This window comes from Tachyglossus aculeatus, chromosome 14, assembly GCF_015852505.1.
Source record: "Tachyglossus aculeatus isolate mTacAcu1 chromosome 14, mTacAcu1.pri, whole genome shotgun sequence".
In the NCBI taxonomy this organism is placed as follows: domain Eukaryota; kingdom Metazoa; phylum Chordata; class Mammalia; order Monotremata; family Tachyglossidae; genus Tachyglossus; species Tachyglossus aculeatus.
The window spans coordinates 19,862,768-19,883,284 of record NC_052079.1 but is presented as its reverse complement, the minus strand read 5'-3'; the positions used below and the strand labels follow the sequence as shown (position 1 = coordinate 19,883,284).

The window sequence follows — 20,517 nt, the reverse complement described above, 5'->3', positions numbered from 1 at the left end:
TCCCACTGGAATTTTTTCCAGTTCTGCCAGATTCTAGTGCTTATATTATAAAGGGTCTGTGCGCCTGCTATACCCAAGGAGTCACCGCTGAAATGTCTGGAAATCCAGCAGACGTTTTATTAATCAATCGTATTTATTGAGCACCCACTGTGGGCAGAGCACTGTACTAAGAGTTTGGGAGAATACAATATAACAGAGTTGCAGTCTTGCAGTCTTTCCAGTGCCGAGGCACAATCTTTATGGGATAGTTCCCTGCATCTGAATCATGAAATACAGTTTTTAAGGGTTTGATTTTTGTTTTCCTTTCCTTTTTCCCTCCAGGGTGCTTTTCAGGAGACAATGACCGCTTCTTTCCCATTCATCAGAGGAAGCATGGGAAGCCTGTATTTATCCATCGCCACGTGCAAGGTATTGAGAAAAGTTTGGACACTAACCACCAGAAGACTTATAAACACAATGTCCACTCCCTCTTTCATTCAAAAGTAAGCAATCTTCAGCCGGGAATAATTGAGAAATCAACATTCCCTAGATCAGCATACGATCCGTCTCTCAACTTGCTAGCTATGACCGGTCAAGATCTAGAAGTGGAAAACCTTCCCGTCCCAGCAGCTAATTTGATTGTTGTGGTAAGTGCAGTTTTCAATCACGGTTATTCTACTCTTTGGGAATGGGGTTAACTCTTGAAGAACTCCTAATAATTCTGCCAAAAATGAAGACCCACAAGGGAAATTTTTAGAGGTAAGCTACTAGACACAAGATAATGTGCACTGTTGAGAAAAGAGAAGCTGTCTCTTTGTTTCCATTTTGTGCGTTAAGGTGCGGGGATCTGGATTTGGACAAGCACAGAGTTTTAGGGCATAGCAGAAATGAATGTGATCGGAAGCTATTTGGGAAGCTGGGTAATCTGAATTTATCATTAACTCAATTTCGGTGTTTTAGTGCAAAAATAACTGCATACCATGCGTATTTATCGGACTGCAATAATGTATTTTAATGAAGGTTAACCAGTTAGAGGAGCTGTGTTGCCTAGTGGAAAGAGCATGGGCCTGGCAGAGAATATGGGTTATACTCCCTGCTCCATCGCTTGCCTGATGTGTGCCATTGGGCAAGTCACTTCAATTCTCTGTGACTCATTTTCTTATAGGAATTCAAATTCCTACTCTCCCTCTCCTCTAGACTGTGAGCCCCATGTGGAACACGGACTTCATCTGACCTGATTATGTACCCTAGCGTTTTGTGCAGTGCTTGGCACATTAAAGCATTTAACGAATACTATAACTATTATTATTTAGGTGTCCCCAAGATATATATATCTGTACAGGACAGAGGAGCCAGAGTCCAGAACAAAGATGAAAAAATGGGTACAGATTAGTAACTATTAACACAATGTTACTACAGTTTTCTTCTTCCATTCTCCAAAAGACTGTATGAGTCGAGGAATTATATCACCTTCCCTCTTGAGAGGCAGTGAGAGAATTAAGGAGCTCAAAGCTTCATTATTATTCATTCATTCATACAGTCAATCATATTTATTGAATGTGTAACAATAAACAGACACATTCCCTTCCCATAGTTACTTTAGGTGGCTGAAGTCAGGGGAAACAGGTGGAAAAAAATACTTCCAGCCTAAAAATCAGACCCCAAAAGAAGACGTGTTTCTTTGTAATCTTCCTGATTATAAAATTCTTAAAGGTAAATATGGCCTCTTCTCTATCTTTCTCCACAATATGTCTAAAACATAATATTTGGTACATGGTGGCAAATGGGTAGATGATGGCTTTACAGACATTCAAGAAAATGTCGTAGGATAATAATGAAATAAACCATCCACTAGTCCGAGAGTTCTTTCTTCCCACAGTATGTTGAGTTTCATCACCTACAGGAAGTTTGCCTTAAAGTTTTGAAGCGATTCATAAGGAAGGGAAGCAGTATGGCTAGTGTCTAGAGCATGGGCCTGGGTGTCAAAAGGAACCTGATTTCTAATCCTGGCTCTGCCCCCTTTCTGCTGTATGACCTTGGGCAAGTCACTTAACCATAAAAAAGAAGACAAAATGCTCACACTGAGCCAGATTATTCGCCAGACTCAAGTCACAATCTAGTAGTGAAGCCAATCAGAGATTCAATTGGCAGCCATCTCTGAGACCACTTAGTGCTTTCTAAACGTAATGGTTTAAGAGTGTTAGAAGCCAAACTTCACAAAAGGGAGCAACTTGGGCGGGAAGGAAGCAGTAGCATACTGCATCAATTGAAACACCCCATCAGATCCAAATGGCCTCAAATCTTCCTCACCTGGGAGACGTCCGCATTTTAAGCTCCACTGAGCGGGGAGTGGAAATTCCCATCTAAACAATGAGATCGGTGCGCTTACCAATTCCACGGTGGTGGAGTGGGTGGGGAGACAGGGAGGGAAGAAAGAGGGTAGGTAATGAACAACTCTAGGCTGAGGGATGGAGTTTGCGGGCTATTAGCCTCCGATGGGGAAGAAGAGCTTTCCTCACAGGGATGATGATTACTGAAATGTCAGCTGGGGCGGCGTTAGTGGTTTCCTGTCTGAAGGAGCTAAATGGATGTTAAATTAGAACAAATGGGCCTAAAATGGCCTTTAGGCAAAAAATGGACATTGCTCTATTGTCTTTGAAGTGTAAAGTCGAATATGGAGCCTAAAAACAAAATGAAAAAATGAGTTATGGTTGTCGAGTAGAGCTATTATCAGGAATGACCATGAAATAAGTGGCTTGAAGCAATTTGCATTGAAAGAGGCAGATGGAGTTTCCTGTTCCAACTGAGCTCCTTAAAGGTGGTTGAAAATCTTCTTGCCCGTGTCTTTATCCTCCCAGAATTCAGTACTCTCTTTAGTGATTGGGATGCCGAGCTTGGGTACCTTCTTTATCCCAAACAAAAATCAAGCGATGGTTAACGCTCGGCAATCTCACATAGGATGAACATTTTTCAGGTCTTGCTGACGGACAAAAATAGTAATTAATTAACTCATTCATTCAATCGTATTTATTGAGCACTGACTGTGTGCAGAGCACTGTGCTAAGCTCTTGGGAGAGGACAGTACAGCAATAAACAGACACATTCCCTGCCCACAGTGAGCTTACAGTTTAAGCGGGGGAGACGGAAACTAATATAAATAAATAAATTACAGATCCGTACATAAGTGTTGTGAGGCTGGGTTGGGGACAAACAAATGGAGCAAGTCAGGGCGACGTAGAAGGGAGTTGGAGAAGAGAAAGGGGGGTTAGTCAGGGAAGGCCTCTTGGAGAAGATGTGCCCTCATCAAGGCTTTGAAGGTGGGGAGAGTAATTGTTGGAATTGAGGAGGGAGGACATGGGTGAGGGGTCAGGGGCCAGATAGAGGAAACTGAGGCACAGTGAGAAGGTTAGCATTAGAGGAGCAAAGTGTGCGGGCTGGGTTGTAGTGGGAGAGCAGTGAGGTGAGGTAGGAGGGGGCAAGGTGATTGACTGCTTTAAAGCCAATGATGAGGAGTTTTTGTTTGATGCGGAGGTGGACGGGTAGCTACTGGAGTTTTTTGAGGAGTGGGGTGACATGTACTCTATTTACTCTATTTATTTATTTTACTTATTACTCTATTTATTTTACTTGTACATATCTATTCCATTTATTTTATTTTGTTAGTATGTTTGGTTTTGTTTTCTGTCTCCCCCTTTTAGACTGTGAGCCCACTGTTGGGTAGGGACTGTCTCTATATGTTGCCAACTTGTACTTCCCAAGCGCTTAGTACAGTGCTCTGCACACAGTAAGTGCCCAATAAATACGATTGATGATGAATGTTTTTGTAGAAAAATGATCTAGGTAGCAGAGTGAATTTTGGACTGGAGTGGGGAGAGACAGGAGCCTGGGAGGTCAGCAAGGAGGCTGATGCAGTAATCTAGGTGGGATAGGATGAGTGATTATATTAGCATGGTAGCAGTTTGGATGGAGAGGAAAAGGCAGATTTTAGGGGTGTTGTGAAGGTGGGACTGAAAGGAATTAGTGATTGATTGAATATGTGGGTTGAATGAGAGAGAAGTCAAGGATAACACCAAGGTTACAGACTTGTGAGACAGGAAGGATGGATGTGCCGTCAACAGTGAGGGTAAAGCCAGGGGGAGGACAGGGTTTGGGTGGGAAGATAAGGAGATCTGTTTTGAACGTGTTAAGCTTGAGATAATAGGAGGACATCCAAGTAGAGATGTCTTGAAGGCAAAAGGAAATGCGAGACTGCGGAGAGGGAGAGAGATCAGGGCTGGAAGTATAGATTTGGGTATCATCCGTATAGAGGTGGTAGTTGAAGCCATGGGAGTGAATGAGTTCTCCAGGGGAGTGGGAGCATGGAGAATCGAAGGGGACTCAGAACTGAACCTTGAGGGACCCCCACAGTTAGGGGGTGGGAGGCAGCGGAGGAAACCTGCGAAGAAGACTGAGAATGAACAGCCAGAGAGGTAGGAGGAGAACCAGGAGAAGATAGTGTCAGCGAAGCCAAGGTAGGATAACGTTTCCAGGAGAAAGGGCTGGTCGACAATGTCGAAGGCAACTGAGAGGTTGAGAAGGATTAGGATGGATTTGGCAAGAAGGAGCTCATTGGTGACCTTAGTAATAATGGTAATAATTGTGGCATTTGTTAAACATTTACTATGTGCTGGGTTCAGTGAGCTGGACATGGAGCTCACTGTGTAACTAGGAGGGAGAACAGGTATCAAATCCCCATTTTACTGATGAGGAAATTGAGGCACAAAGAAGTTAAGTGACCTGCCTAAGGTCACTCAGTAGGCAAGCAGCAAAACTGGAGCTAGAACCCAAGCCCTGTGACTCCTAGATCTGTGCTCTTTCCACAAGGCCATGCTGATGACACCCAAATCGACATCTCTGCCCCTGCTCTCTCCCCCTCCCTCCAGGCTTGCATCTCCTCCTGCCTTCAGGACATCTCCATCTGGATGTCCGCCCGCCACCTAAAGCTCAACATGTCGAAGACTGAGCTCCTTGTCTTCCCTCCCAAACCTTGTCCTCTCCCTGACTTTCCCATCTCTGTTGACGGCACTACCATCCTTCCCGTCTCACAAGCCCGCAACCTTGGTGTCATCCTCGACTCCGCTCTCTCATTCACCCCTCACATCCAAGCCTTCACCAAAACCTGCCGGTCTCAGCTCCGCAACATTGCCAAGCTCCGCCCTTTCCTCTCCATCCAAACCGCTACCCTGCTCGTTCAAGCTCTCATCCTATCCCGTCTGGACTACTGCATCAGCCTTCTCTCTGATCTCCCATCCTCGTGTCTCTCCCCACTTCAATCCATACTTCATGCTGCTGCCCGGATTGTCTTTGTCCAGAAACGCTCTGGGCATGTTACTCCCCTCCTCAAAAATCTCCAGTGGCTACCAATCAATCTGCGCATCAGGCAGAAACTCCTCACCCTGGGCTTCAAGGCTGTCCATCCCCTCGCCCCCTCCTACCTCACCTCCCTTCTCTCCTTCTCCAGCCCAGCCCGCACCCTCCGCTCCTCTGCCGCTAATCTCCTCACGGTGCCTCATTCTCGCTTGTCCCGCCATCGACCCCCGGCCCACGTCCTGCCCCGGGCCTGGAATGCCCCCAGTCCCTCTGCCCATCCGCCAAGCTAGCTCTCTTCCTCCCTTCAAGGCCCTACTGAGAGCTCACCTCCTCCAGGAGGCCTTCCCAGACTGAGCCCCTTCCTTCCTCTCCCCCTCGTCCCCCTCTCCATTCCCCCCATCTTACCTCCTTCCCTTCCCCACAGCACCTGTATATATGTATATATGTTTGTGCATATTTATTACTCTATTTATTTATTCATTTATTTTACTGGTACATATCTATTCTATTTATTTTATTTTGTTAATATGTTTGGTTTTGTTCTCTGTCTCCCCCTTCTAGACTGTGAGCCCACTGTTGGGTAGGGACTGTCTCTCTATGTTGCCAAATTGTACTTCCCAAGCTCTTAGTACAGTGCTCTGCACACAGTAAGTGCTCAATAAATACGATTGATTAATTCTCTGTGCCTCAGTTACCTCATCTGTAAAATGGGGATTAAGACTGTTAGCCCCCTGTGGGACAACCTGATCATCTTGTAACCTCCCCAGCGCTTAGAGCAGTGCTTTGCACATAGTAAGCACGTAATAAATGCCATCATTAATTAACTAATCATGTAATTTATTAATTTATATGAATGTCTGTCTCCCCCTCTAGACTGTAAGCTCATTGTGGGCAGGGAATGTGACTGTTATATTGTTATATTGTACTCTCCCAAGCGCTTAGTACAGTGCTGTGCACATAGTAAGTGTTCAATAAGTTCGACTGACTGTCTGACTGAAATCTAAGGGGCCAAGAGCTTAGTACAGTGCTCTGCACCAGTAAGTGTTCAATAAGTACGACTGGCTGACTGAAGTCTAAGGGGCCAAGTGCTTAGTACAGTGCTCTGCACCTAGTAAGTGTTCAGTAAGTATGACTGACTGGCTGACTGATGTCTAAGGGGCCAATTCAAACTATCACAAAGGAACACTTTTTCACTTGTCAAGGGCTAGAGACAATCGAATGAATGAATATGGAAATTTGCAAAAAAGATACGTAGATTCCAAGGGCTGGAGGCAGTTGGATAAATGCATGGACAAGAGATTCATAAACTCCTTGAGAGCAGAGGTCATATCTACTAAATCCATTGTATTCTCTCAAATGCTTAGTAATAATAATAATAATGGTATTTACAGCGTACTGCACATAGTAAGCACTCAATCAATATCATTGATCGATTGACGATGGCTTGAGAAAATTCGGAATGTTAGGGGTGTTAGCATGATTAGATTTTTCTTAAAATTATTTAAAAAAACTGTGGTATTTGTGCTTACCATTTGCTAAGCCCTGAACTAAACAAAGTTAAACTAATCAAAGTTTCAGTCACTGTCCCCCATGGGGCCCACAGTGAAAGTAGGAGGGGGAAGAGGTGTTTAATCCCCACTTTACAGATGAGGAAATTGGTATGCCCAAGGTCACATAAGCGACAGGGCCTGAATTAGAATCCAGGCCCTCCAACTCTGAGGCCCTCACACTTTCCACTGGGCCACCAAGGCGGAGTACTGGGCAGAAGAAACTGATGCAATTATGGAATGTCTCGTTTCCATTTTGTAAACTATCCAACCATAGATTCTACTTTTTTGAATTTTTGGGGAAGGTGAAGCAGTGTTGCCTGGTAGAAAGAGTAAGGGCCTGTGGATCAGAGGATCTGAGTTCTAATTCTGACCCGAACTGTGAAGCAGAGAACCTGTAATTGTTACCTTGCCACCTGGGCAGGGACTGTCTCTATATGTTGCCGACTTGTTCTTCCCAAGCACCTAATACAGTGCTCTGCACACAGTAAGCACTCAATGAATACGATGGAGTGAATGAATGAATGAATGCCTGCTGTGTGACCTTGGGCAAGTCATAACTTCTCTGTGCCTCAGTGGCCTCCCCTGTAAAATAATATTCAACACCTGTTCTCCCTCCCACTTGGACTGTGAGCCCCAGGTGACACAGGGATTGTGTCTGACCTGATTATCTTGTATCGACCCCGGTACTTAATACATAGCATGACACATAGTAAGTCCTTAACAAAATCCACTACTATTATTACTTTTCTACTCTTCTGAGAGCAGTTTGGTTTAGTGGAAACAGCATGCATGGGACAAGGATTCAGAGGACCTGGGTTCTAGTGCTGGCTCGTCTGCAGAGTGACCTTGTGCGAGTCACTTAAATTCTCTGCGCCTCAGTTACCTTATCTGAAAAACAATGGGTAAGACTCGGAGCCCCACGTGAGACAGGGACTGCGTCCAACCTGATTATCTTGAATCTACCCCTGGCATTACTACAGTGGTTGGCACATAATAAGCACTGAATAAATACCATTTTTTCAGTGTCAAATATGTATTCCTAGTTAGGGGGAAAGCCTGTGCCCATTTTACTGGGAGAAATTATTTTATCTACCCGTTTACTTAAATGATGGATTCCAGTTGGGTCAGTTCAGACTATTAATCTGTATTGCATCGCCTGAATTTTTGCCAGCTTTTCCATCAGTTGCCAGTACCGTATTATGAGAATGCACATTTTGACTGATGGACTATCGGTAGCCTGAAGGGAAAACCATGGTATTTCAATAAAAATCTTCTTGTCTGGCATATCTTGATTTATTTTAGGCATGTTCCTTTTTTTTTTTTCCAGAAACCGGAACTGTGGGCTCATCTAATTAGTACAGCGCTCTGCCCCCAGTAAGCACTCAATACATATCATTGATCGATTGACTGAGGTGGGTTAAGTGACCTGCCCAAGGTCTCGCTGCTGGACAATGGCAGAGCTGGCGTTCAAAGTCAGTCCTGTGCTCTAAGACTGAAGGCTATTCAGCAAATCCAAAAATAATAATGTGGTTGCTACAATCCACCTTGAATAAATGGCAAGATGATATATGAATGCATCCAATACCTGACTAACGTGGTGATAGTGTAGATTGTGGGTGGGAATGTGTTTACCTACTCTGTTGTACTAGACTCTCCCATGTGCCTAGTACAGTCCTGGGCACCTAGTAAACAGTCAATAAATACCATTGATTGATATAGACGAATTCAGAGCATTCTTGCAGAGATGAAGATGGGCGTGTCTTCATTCATTCAATTGTATTTATTGAGTGCTTACTGTGTGCAGAGCACTGTACTAAGCGCTTAATACAGTACAGCTACCCGTCAACATAAATCAAAGTGGCTATTTGGAGATGCTCAAGGCATCTGTCCTAGGAGAGAGAGCTTTAAATATGCCATGCAAGGGAGAGAGGGTTTGTGAGCAAACCTAGAGGGCTAAATTTTCCAGAACGATGATTCTTTGGGGCCCCAGAGCTCCCAGAGGGATGGAATCAGGACTCAAAAAGCTTTCCAAACTTCACAGATGTTCTGCCTTGGCGTCGATTAGTTCAGAGCTACTGGTTGCTGCCCGGGAAATTTTCCCAGATATGCCTAAAAGAGATTGCATTCTCTTTGGATTCATTAAAGTCAGAGAGCCGAAAAGGACGCCGGTTTGCAAGTGAATAAAAACATTAAAATTTAATTGGCTATTTTAGGAACCCGCTTGCTAAATTAAAAAAGATCGCGAGCTGAGTTCGAAGTCGGCTTCCTGGGAAAGAGCTTTTCAAAGTGGATATAATCTTTATCATTTAGCCTCGTCATTAGTCTTTCAGGAATTAAATGGCATGCTAGAGGATGAAAGGAGAATAATAAATGTACCATTACATAAAAGTCGGCCCACCCATAAATCATTCATGACTTCCCTACTCATCAGTACTTGGCTCTTTGATTTTTAATCGAGAGGTGGTCTAGATATTAGAAAAAGGAAATTGGTAGATCTGATAACAGGCAACTTTCATTAGGGCATTAATTAATATTAGGTGGGTACGGAGCCTTGAATACAAAAAAATGTTTTCAAAGTTGTGTTTCATCATGGGGACTTAATTTTGCTCATCTTGTCAGTGAGCCCAATAAAAATATGCATAATTGTCAACTATTTATGCAGCATGACTCAGTTGTATAACAGCAAGAGGAACCGGGTTAAATGCACACTAAGGAAATCGGTCGCAGTTGGTTGGCAAGGAGACCTTGCCATGTTGAATCCTTGGCATGAATCTCCTCTGCCTACTCAGTTGACGGGCTCCCCACCTAATGTGATGTTCACTAATTTCTGAAATTCAGTAGATTTTATGAATTGGCAAATTAGAGAAATAGTCAGGATAACGGGTAAAATCAGGCCTTTGTGATTAAACTACTTAGATGATGGATGATTCAAAGCTCTACTTCATTTTGGTCTTGGAAACAGTCACGGCCCTTCTCCACGCCTGCATCCTCCATCCCTTTCCTTCTCTTTAGTGATTCTCTGCACAATCAATTAATCAATTGAGCTATGGTATTGATTGAGTGCTTAGTGTGTGCAGAGTAAGCTCTTAAGAGAGTGAAGAGAGTGCAGTGCTGTAGAATTGGTACTTTCCCTGTCCTCAAGGAGTTTACAGTCTAACGCGAAACTGCCATGCTCTCACCAATCAATAAATGATATTTACCGAGTGTGTATTCCATGCCCAGCACTGTACTTAGTAAATATGATTCCTGCCCTCAAAGAGTTTATAGTCCAGTGGAACAATTGCCATGTTCCCACTTATTGATTAATTACTCCCATTTATTGATTACTTTGTGACGAGCACTGTTCTAAGTACTTGAGAAAGTACAATAGAGTTGGTAGACAGGATTCCTGCCATCAAAAACCTTGCAGAGAAAAGCGGTTCAGTATTTTCCGATCAAATGGCGCTCAAACTTAAAAAAATGAGAAGTAGCTTGGCCTAATGGGAAGAGCACAGGACTGGCAATCAGAGGGCCTGAGTTCTAATCCCAACTCTTCCCCTTGTCTGTTGCATGACCTTGGTGAATCCCTTAACTACTATATGACTCAGTTTCCGCATTTAGAAAATCGGATTTAAATACCTGTTCACTCTCCCCCTACGACAGTGAGCCTCATGTGTGTCCTGGGCTGCATCTGTACTGATTGTATTGTATATGACGCAGTGCTTAGTACACATTAAACATGTTATTATTATTATTAACTATACTGAATTCTAAGCACACATGGGTATTTGTCAATTAGACAACCCCCCTCCCCCAAGCTATCCAGCTGTTTTGCCTCAAGTCCCTACTTAGAATAATATGAAAGCATCACTCTCACTCATATCTAAACTTGGCAGACAGTGTGACTGTGTCCAATTCAAAATCTTTCTCTTGAAACACTAAACTAAGGAGTAAGCAGCTTACTCAAGGCCACCTGTGTCCTCATGTCTGAAACAGTCCTGGAAGAACTCTTCCCAGTAAAAGAGATTTATTGTTTCATTCATTCATTCATTCAATCGTATTTATTGAGCGCTTACTGTGTGCAGAGCACTGTACTAAGCGCTTGGGAAGTACAAGTTGGCAACATATAGAGACGGTCCCTACCCAACAGCGGGCTAGCAGTCTAGAAGGGGGAGACAGAGAACAAAACAAATTAACAAAATAAAATAAATATGCACAAATAAAATAAATAAATAAGTAGAGTAATAAATTCATACAAACAAACATTCCTTCAGCAGTCAAGTGGCTCCATTTGCGGTACAAATATTGAAACGTTTGTCGAAACAAATCCCGAGCAGAGGAGTAATCTCCACTGAACTGTTGTGAGTTAAAACAACCTAGATTGGTTGTGATCTCTCAAACCGTGAGCCCCAAGAGGGATCAGGACCGTGACCAATCTGATTATTTTGTATCGAACTCAGTGCTTGGCACATTGTAGCTCTTAATAAATGTCTTCACCTATGCACATCGGGAGGAACACCATCATTTAATTAGTTTCAGTCAATCAACCCATCAACCAAGGGTATTTATTGAATTCTTACCATGTCTGTCTCCCCTTCAGGCCCATAAACTGCTTTGGGAGGGGGTGGCGTCTACCTGCTTTGATGTATTTTACTGTCCCTCGTGCTTAGTCAGTAGTGGCATGGGAAAGATTCAAAGGCAAGTGATCAAAAGGTTGCTCAAAGACAACGGCAGAGAGTTTTTAATGCACGGAAAAAGGCAATGGTAAACTACTTTCGTATCTTTACTGAGAAAACTCTATGGAGACACATGCCAGAATGACTTTATGACAGAAGTTGGGAAGTTCTGAAAAGGTTGTGACCGTGAAGCCGGAACCAACTCCGGGAAGCGGCGCGGCTCAGTGAAAAGAGCCCGGGCTTGGGAGTCCGAGGTTGTGGATTCAAATCCCAGCACTGCCCCTTATCAGCTGTGTGACTTGGGGCAAGTCACTTCACTTCTCTGGGCCTCAGTTCCCTCATCTGGAAAATGGGGATGAAGACTGTGAGCCCCCCGTGGGACAACCTGATCACCTTGTATCCACCCCAGCGCTTAGAACAGTGCTTGGCACATAGTAAGTGCTTAACAAATACCAACATTATTATTATTATTAACTCAACGTCATTTGAAGATGAAGAAGTGCATAGTCGGTCAGTTGTATTTATTAAGCACTTACTGTGTGCCGGACACTGTACTAAATGCTTCGGAGAGTACAGTACGATAATAAACAGACATATTTCCTGCTCACAATGAGCTTACAGTCTAGAGCCATGCTCTGCACACAGTAAGCACTCAATAAATACCATCGACTGATGGATTGTAGAGCAAAGTACTAAGTCCTTGGGTGAGTACCACAGACTAAGTAGTCAAAATCCCTGCCCAAAATTAATTTACAGTCTAGCCGATTGTATAGTAGAGAGGGTTGTTCATCTCTACAGGGAAGCTCAGCTCACCTGAAGTACCTTTGTTTTAGTTCATTTTGTAGCCAGCGCTTGCCCAAAGCCTGGAAAAAGACTCTGTGGGTGAATAGCTTAATGAAATTATTCGCATCGCATCTACCAAGGAACAGATAAGGATTATCGTAAATAGGTACTGTTGATAAACCAAAATGCTAAGAGATAAATAATTTGCTGATTTGGGATTGGGGTAGCGAAGGATTGGGCTAGCCAGTACAGATATTTGGCTTTTTTTACACTTTTCTAGATTGGGGATGGGGAGGAAGAAGCGGAAATAAGCAGTTATGGGGTATGTGGCGGGGGGGGGAGGGGATGCCTTAACTGCAATTTAGCCCTGGCCCCAACTTTTGCAATCCCCCAAAGCTTAGCCCCATGGCAACTCCTCAGACTGTCCTGGAGTTTGACGAATTTCCCTGGCCCACTGATCCACTGGATGGAAGGCTCTACAGTTGGAAGAAACCGGACTAGATCTGAGATCTGAGACAGGGAGTCAGGAGATCCGAGGTTTAACCCCAGCTTCTCCACTTGCCTGCTGTGTGTCCTTGGGTAAGCCACTTAACTTCTCTGTGCTTCAATTTACTCAGCTGTAAAATGGAGCTGAAGTAGCTGTTCCCCCTCCTTCTGAGACTGTAAGCCCCTTGTGGGACTATGTCTGATTTACTAATCTTGTATCTATCCCCGACTTTGGGACGGAGTAAACTCGTAATAAGTACCATCATTTTTATTTAAATAATTGCAAAGAAAGGAAGAGAAAGAGGAAGAGTTTAACCTGTAATGAATGTTGTTACTTAACCACTTGTTTTTATTTATAGCTAATAATTATTATTATTATGGTATTTGTTAAGCACTTTCTATAAGTCAAGCACTAAGCCCTGGGGTTAGATGCATATTTATCAGTTCAGGTACAATCCTTTTCTCACATAGGGCTCACATTCTAAGAAGGATGGAGAACAGCTATTGAATCCCCATTTTACAGATGAGGAAACTGAGGCACAGTGAAGTTAAGTGACTTGCCCAAGGTCACACAGCAGACAAATGGAGGAGCAGGAATTAGAACTCGAGTCCTCTGATTCCCAGGCCCAAGTTCTTTCCACTTGGCCACACCACTCCACAATACTATCTAACGCTATTGTATTGTCATAGATTTACATCTCCTTGTCTCTTCCATAAGATTGTTATGATAATGATATTATAAAACACTTCCTATGTGCTAAATACTGAACTAAATTCCAGGGTAGATATCAGAGAATCAGATTGGATATAGGCCCTGTCTCTCACTGGGCTCACAGCCTAAGTAATAATAATAATAATAATAATAATAATAATAACAGTAGCATTTATTAAGCGCTTAATATGTGCTAAGTAATAATAGTAATAATAAGAATAATAATGAAATTTGTTAAGCGCTTACTATGTGCAAAGCACTGTTCTAAGCGCTGCAGAGTATACAAGGTGATTAAGTTGTCCCACGTGGGGCTCACAGTCTTAATCCCCATTTTACAGACGAGGCCCAGAGAAGTGAAGTGACTTGCCCAAAGTCACACAGCTGACAAGTGGCGGAGCTGGGATTTGAACCCATGACCTCTGGCTCCCAAGCCCGGGCTCTTGCCACCGAGTCCCGCTGCTTAGTAACAGGCATTGAATCTCTGTTTCAATCAATCAATCAATCAATCGTATTTATTGAGCGCTTACTGTGTGCAGAGCACTGTACTAAGCGCTTGGGAAGTACCAGTTGGCAACATATAGAGACAGTCCCTACCCAACAGTGGGCTCACAGTCTAAAAGGGGTAGACAGAGAACAAAACCAAACATACTAACAAAATTAAATAGACTAGATATGTACAAGTAAAATAAATAAATAAGTAGAGTAATAAATATGTACAAACATATATACATATATACAGGTGCTGTGGGGAAGGGAAGGAGGTAAGATGGGGGGATGGAGAGGGGGACGAGGGGGAGAGGAAGGAAGGGGCTCAGTCTGGGAAGGCCTCCTAGTCTGGGAGGCCAGATGAGGTAACTGAGGCACAGAGAAGGGAAGTGACTTGCTCAAGGTCACTAAGCAGGAAGGTGGCAGACCTAGGATTAGAACCCAGATTCCCCAATTCCCAGGCCTGCATTCTTTCCAGTAGGCCTCACTGCTTCTCTCTTTGAGGGGAGGAATCATGTTTAATGTTTCTGAATGTTTTCCAAATGCCTACTTCAGCATTCTGTTAGTAATTCATTCATTCACTCATTCAGTCATATTTATTGAGTGCTTACTGTGTGCAGAGCACTGTACTGAGCGCTTGGGAAGTACAAGTTGGCAACATATAGAGACGGTCCCCACCCAACAGCTGGCTCACAGTCTAGAAGGGGGAGGTCATGGCAATAAAATGGTGATTCCAAAACATGAGAAGCAGTGGGGTCCAGTGGAAAGAGCAGCTAATACCAGTTTCACCACTCATCTGCTTTGGCCAAGTCTCTTAATTTCTCTTTGCCTCAGTTACCTCATCTGTAAAATGGGGATTAAGACCGTGAGGCCCATGTGCGACCTGGGCTGGAAGTGGACGTGGTCCGTGTCTAACTTGATATGTACTCCAGGACTTAGTAGAGTGCTTGGCACATAGTAAGTGCTTAATAAATACCAAAAACCTTTTTTTAAAACACTAAACTAAAATCTTGCCTTAATCGTCCACCATCTTCCAACTAAAAAAGGGAATCCTGGGGCATGAGAAGCAGCGTGGCTCAATGGAAAGAGCACGGGCTTGGGAGTCAGAGGTCATGGGTTCAAATCCAGACTCCACCAATTCTCAGCTGTGTGACCTTGGGCAAGTCACTTAACTTCTCTGCAGTTCAGTTACCTCATCTGTAAAATGGGGATTAAGACTGTGAGCCCCACGTGGGACAACCTGATCACCTTGTATCCACCTCCAGAGCTTAGAACAGTGCTTTGCACATAGTAAGCGCTTAACAAATACTATTATTATTATTATTATTATATTATTATGATTGCCAAATAGGTGGGGTATCCTTGATTGAAAACAAAAATATTTGAGGCAACCTGTTCTTCACTGTCCAAAAAGTAGAGGCAGAGGGATAAATGGCCACAAAGAGTGAAATGGTGTCTGCTTCCCATATTCAATGTCGTATTTATTGAGCACTTACTGTGTGCAGAGCACTGTACTAAGCGCTTGGGAAGTCCAAGTTGGCAGCATATAGAGACGGTCCCTACCCAACAGTGGGCTCACAGTCTTAAAGGGGGGAGACAGAGAACAAAACCAAACATACTAACAAAATAAAATAAATAGAATAGATATGTACAAGTAAAATAAATAAATAGAGTAATAAATATGTACAAACATATTTACATATATACAGGTGCTGTGGGGAAGGGAAGGAGGTAAGATGGGGGGATGGTGAGGGGGATAAGGGGGAGAGGAAGGAAGGGGCTCAGTCTGGGAAGGCCTCCTGGAGGAGGTGAGCTCTCAGTCGGGCCAACTGTTGTGGCCCTGGGGCCACGTGGTGTTTGTTAGCAACAGAGTCCTAGTGGCTTTAGGACAGAGGTTGTGACTCTCAAATGCTTAATATAGTGCCCTGCTCAAGGTAAGATCTCAATAAATGCCAATTTATCCACACTAATGCACCCTACGGTTTCTCTAGTCGTCTGCTACCATCATTTTGCTTCATTTTAATAGTAATAGTATCTATTAAGCACTTACCACATGCAGAGCATTGTACTAAGCTCTGGGAGAGAATCCAGAGTTGGGAATTAGCCGCGGTGCCGTAAGAGGGTTTCATCTGTCCACTCTGTTCAAGATTTCCCTTTTATAATTCCCCATGGAGTTGTCACCTGTGGTCTTCCCGTGTTCTTGTAATGTTTTGTTCTGCTCTGTTGCTGAATTGCACTTTCCAAGTGCTTGGTCCAGTGCTCTGCACACAGTAAGCGCTCAATAAATGTGACTGAATGAATGAATGAGTTCATTCAATGAGTCAAAACTCCTGGATTTGCTGCCTCACCCAAAGACACAGAAAGTAGCCAGCCTTCTCCTAGCTAGTCTTGCACTTTACCGGCTGATTGCTGCAGTTTGGAACAATGCCGAATGCCCTACTTTTTTTAATTTAACTGCCATTCACTAAGTGCTTTCTCTTGGCTAAGTGCTGGGGTAAGTGCAAACTAATCAGATCAGTGCCTGTCCCTTAGGGGGGCTCAAAATCGAAGAGGGAGAGTGGTTGATAGCAAGTTTCTGAATTCAAAGTTCCTCCCATCACTCTTTGATATAGAGGCAACCAATATTTATTTAATTTAATGGTTTAACTGCAAAACCGCCTGTGGTGGGCAGGGATCGTCTCTGTTGTGGAATTGTACTTCCCAAGCGCTTAGTACAGTGCTCTGCACACAGTAAGCGCTCAATAAATACGACTGACTGACAGGGAATTGGTGTAGTGAATAGAGAGTCCAAGAATAGAATAGAACAGAATAGAATAGAGAGTTCTTTATTCTATATTATTCTTTATTCTAAAGAAAAAGTAACAGTATGGACTTAGAAAAGCGGAGAATATCGGTGAAAAGAGGAAGTTGAGGAGTGAGTGGGGTTTTTTTTAATTTTTTAATACTTTTATTTCTGATCCCTTTATGTGGAAATGATTTGAAGCAAGCCATCTGAATTTTGGAATTGGATTGGGGGCATATCTGTTTTTTGCGTCCGCAGGAAGTAATGCAGGAAATGGTAATCGGGAGGCACGGATCCAATTTCAGAATGCAAGGAGATTGAATTTGCAGTGATGGAGCATCCTTTAGCCTGGACTCTGTCTGGAAACCTCTTGTCAGCAGAGGAGCCTGTGGGAGCCGGACTTTAGGGTAATGAGGGGGCATTTCCTAGCAGGCAGTGAAGCGCTCGCAATAGCAATTTTTAGACTGTGAGCCCACTGTTGGGTAGGGACTGTCTCTAGATGTTGCCAACTTGTACTTCCCAAGCGCTTAGTACAGTGCTCTGCACACAGTAAGCGCTCAATAAATACGATTGATTGATGATGAATAGCAAAACTGTTCTGCATTTTGGTTGAGTTGTGGCTGCCTGGGAGAGTCAAATACAGTTGGTAGGCACAATCCCTGCCCTGGAGGAGTTTTACCATAACCCTTCCCTTTTATCTCTGTTATTACCTCATTTATTACCTATGTTATTACCTCATTTATTCATTACCTCTGTTATTACCTTATTATAAATCAATGGTATCCGTTCAAAACTCCCCTGCGCCGGGCAGCAGCGTCATGGGACAGAGTCAAGGGCGGAGATTCAAGTTTACTGCGTGGGAGGAGGCAACGGGAAACCATTTCTGCATTTTGACCAAGAAAACTCTACGGATCCACCACCAGATGCAGATGGAGGGAAGGTGTTCAGGGGAAGCAGGGTGACTCAGTGGGAAGAGCACGGGCTTTGGAGTCGGAGGTCGTGGGTTCAAATCCCGGCTCCGCCACTTAGCTGTGTGACTTTCCTCCTCCAGGAGGCCTTCCCAGACTGAGCCCCTTCCTTCCTCCCCCCCTCGTCCCCCTCTCCATCCCCCCATCTTACCTCCTTCCCTTCCCCACAGCACCTGTATATATGTATATATGTTTGTACATATTGATTACTCTATTTATTTATTTATTTATTTTACTTGTACATATCTATTCTATTTATTTTATTTTGTTAGTATGTTTGGTTTTGTTGTCTGTCTCCCCCTTTTAGACTGTGAGCCCACTGTTGGGTAGGGACTGTCTCTATATGTTGCCAATTTGTACTTCCCAAGCGCTTGGTACAGTGCTCTGCACATAGTAAGCGCTCAATAAATACGATTGATGATGATGATGGACAAGTCACTTTGCTTCTCTGGGCCTCAGTTCCCTCATCTGGAAAATGGGGATGAAGACTGTGAGCCCCATGTGGGACAACCTGATGACCTTGTATCTCCCCCAGCGCTTAGAACAGTGCTTGGCACGTAGTAAGCGCTTAACAAATACCAACATTATTATTATTATGTGGCTGTGGTGTCGCTATGGATCGGAGACGACTGAACAGCATAAGACAGGACAATTTGTTCAGCACCTACTTGGTGCAAGACACTGTCCTAAGCACTTGAGAATGTACCATGGACTTACTGAATCTCATCTTTTAGTCTGAGCTCTGAGTTGACTGGCAGCTCCTACTCCATCCCCCTCTAGACTGAAAGCTCGTTGTGGGCAGGGAATGTGTCTCTTTATTGTAGTATTTTACACTCCAAAGTGCTTAGTAATAATAAAAATAATAATGGCGTTTGTTCATTCATTCACTCATTCAATCGTATTTATTGAGCGCTTACTGTGTGCAGAGCACTGCACTAAGCGCTTGGGAAGTCCAAGTTGGCAACATCTAGAGATGGTCCTTACCCAACAGCGGGCTCACAGTCTAGAAGGGGGAGACAGAGAACCAAACCAAACATAGTCACAAAATAAAATAAATAGAATAAATATGTACAAATAAAATATTTGTTAAGTGCTTGCTATGTGCAAACCACTGTTCTAAGCGCTGGGGGGATACAAGGTAATCAAGGTTGTCCCACGTGGGGCTCGCAGTCTTAATCCCCATTTTACAGATGAGGGAACTGAGGCTAGAGAAGTTAAGTGACTTGCCTAAGGTCGCACAGCAGACGTGTGGGGGAGCCGGGATTAGAACCCATGGCCTCCGACTCCCAAGCATGTGCTCTTTCCACTCAGCCACGCTGCTTCTCAGTGATCTGCACACGCTAAGCACTTATTTTTTTCTTTTAGACTGTGAGCCCACTGTTGGGTAGGGACTGTCTCTATATGTTGCCAACTTGTACTTCCCAAGCGCTTAGTACAGTGCTCTGCACACAGTAAGCGCTCAATAAATACGATTGATGATGATGATGATGAATCCAACCATGCCCAACCTAATTAATTCACTCGTATCTACCCCCGAGCTTTCCCTCTCAGGTTCTCACATGAAGATTTTCACATTGTGAATAAATACCATGGAGCAGCAGCTTGGCATAACACACAGTGCTCTGCACACAGTAAGCGCTCAATAAATACGATTGATGATGATAGAGCGCAGGCCGGAGAGTCAGAAGGTCATGGGTTCTAATCCCCGCTCTGCCACTTGTCTGCTGGGTGACCTTGCACAAGTTACTTCACTTCCCTGGGCCTCAGCTACTTCATCTGCAAAATGGGTTCTGTGAGTTCCATGTGGGAAAGGGACCGAGTCCAACCCAATTTGTTTATATCCACCCTGCGAGTACAATGCCTGGCGCATATTAAGCACTTAACAAATACCATTATTATTCTTATTACTGATGGACTGATGGAGTCCAGCCAATCAGTGACCCAAATCCAGGCTAACCCAGGTAATTGGAGGAATAATAATAATAATAATAATAATAATGGCATTTATTAAGTGCTTACTATGTGCAAAGCACTGTTCTAAGCGCTGGGGAGGTTACAAGGTGATCAGGTTGTCCCACGGGGGGCTCACAGTCTTAATCCCCATTTTCCAGGTGAGGGAACAGAGGCACAGAGAAGTGAAGTGACTTGCCCACCATCACACAGCAGACGTGTGGTGGATCCGGGATTTGAACCCATGACCTCCGACTCCAAAGCCCGGGCTCTTTCCACTCCGCCACACTGCTTCTCAGGAATCTGATCGGATCCGGCCTTGACAATTCTCATTCCCAATAAAGCGTTTATTCTGATTCACGTAGGACACTAAACCTTTCAGGGATGAGATTAGCAGAACTGCAAGTGCACAGTGAGGTCATTCCCTTTTCCAAAAAAAGATGATTTCTGAGCGGGGGATGATTAAACTCAGAACCGAAGTTCTCTTTCATTTTCAAAAGCAGAATCCTTTTGCTTGCTTTTTGGCTTCTTTAGCAGACACGAGTGAAGATGTGGAGAAAAGGTTACCGGGCAGTATGGAGTGAAGCAGTGTCGCCTAAGGGAAAGAGCAAGGGGCTGGAAATCAGAAAGACTTGGATTCTAATCCCTGCTCGATCACTTGTCTGCTGTATGACCTTGGGCAAGTCACGTAACTTCTCTGTGCCCGTTTCCTCATCTTCCTCATCCTCCTTCTTACCTAGGCTGTGAGCCCCATGCAGAACGGGAACCGTGTCCAACCTGATAGCCTTGTAGCTACCCCAGCGCTTAGAACAGTGCT

General features: G+C 43.9%; 1 protein-coding gene across 2 annotated transcripts in view; it reads left to right on the top strand.

The window, feature by feature from the left end:
• Window positions 1-20,517, top strand: part of PTPRR (protein tyrosine phosphatase receptor type R) — a 247,635-nt gene that overhangs the window by 21,885 nt on the left and 205,233 nt on the right. For both annotated transcript variants that reach the window (XM_038756286.1, XM_038756285.1), the window contains exon 2: window positions 322-626. In XM_038756286.1, the coding sequence (XP_038612214.1) occupies window positions 322-626 (305 nt within the window). The remainder of the gene's footprint in view (window positions 1-321; window positions 627-20,517) is intronic.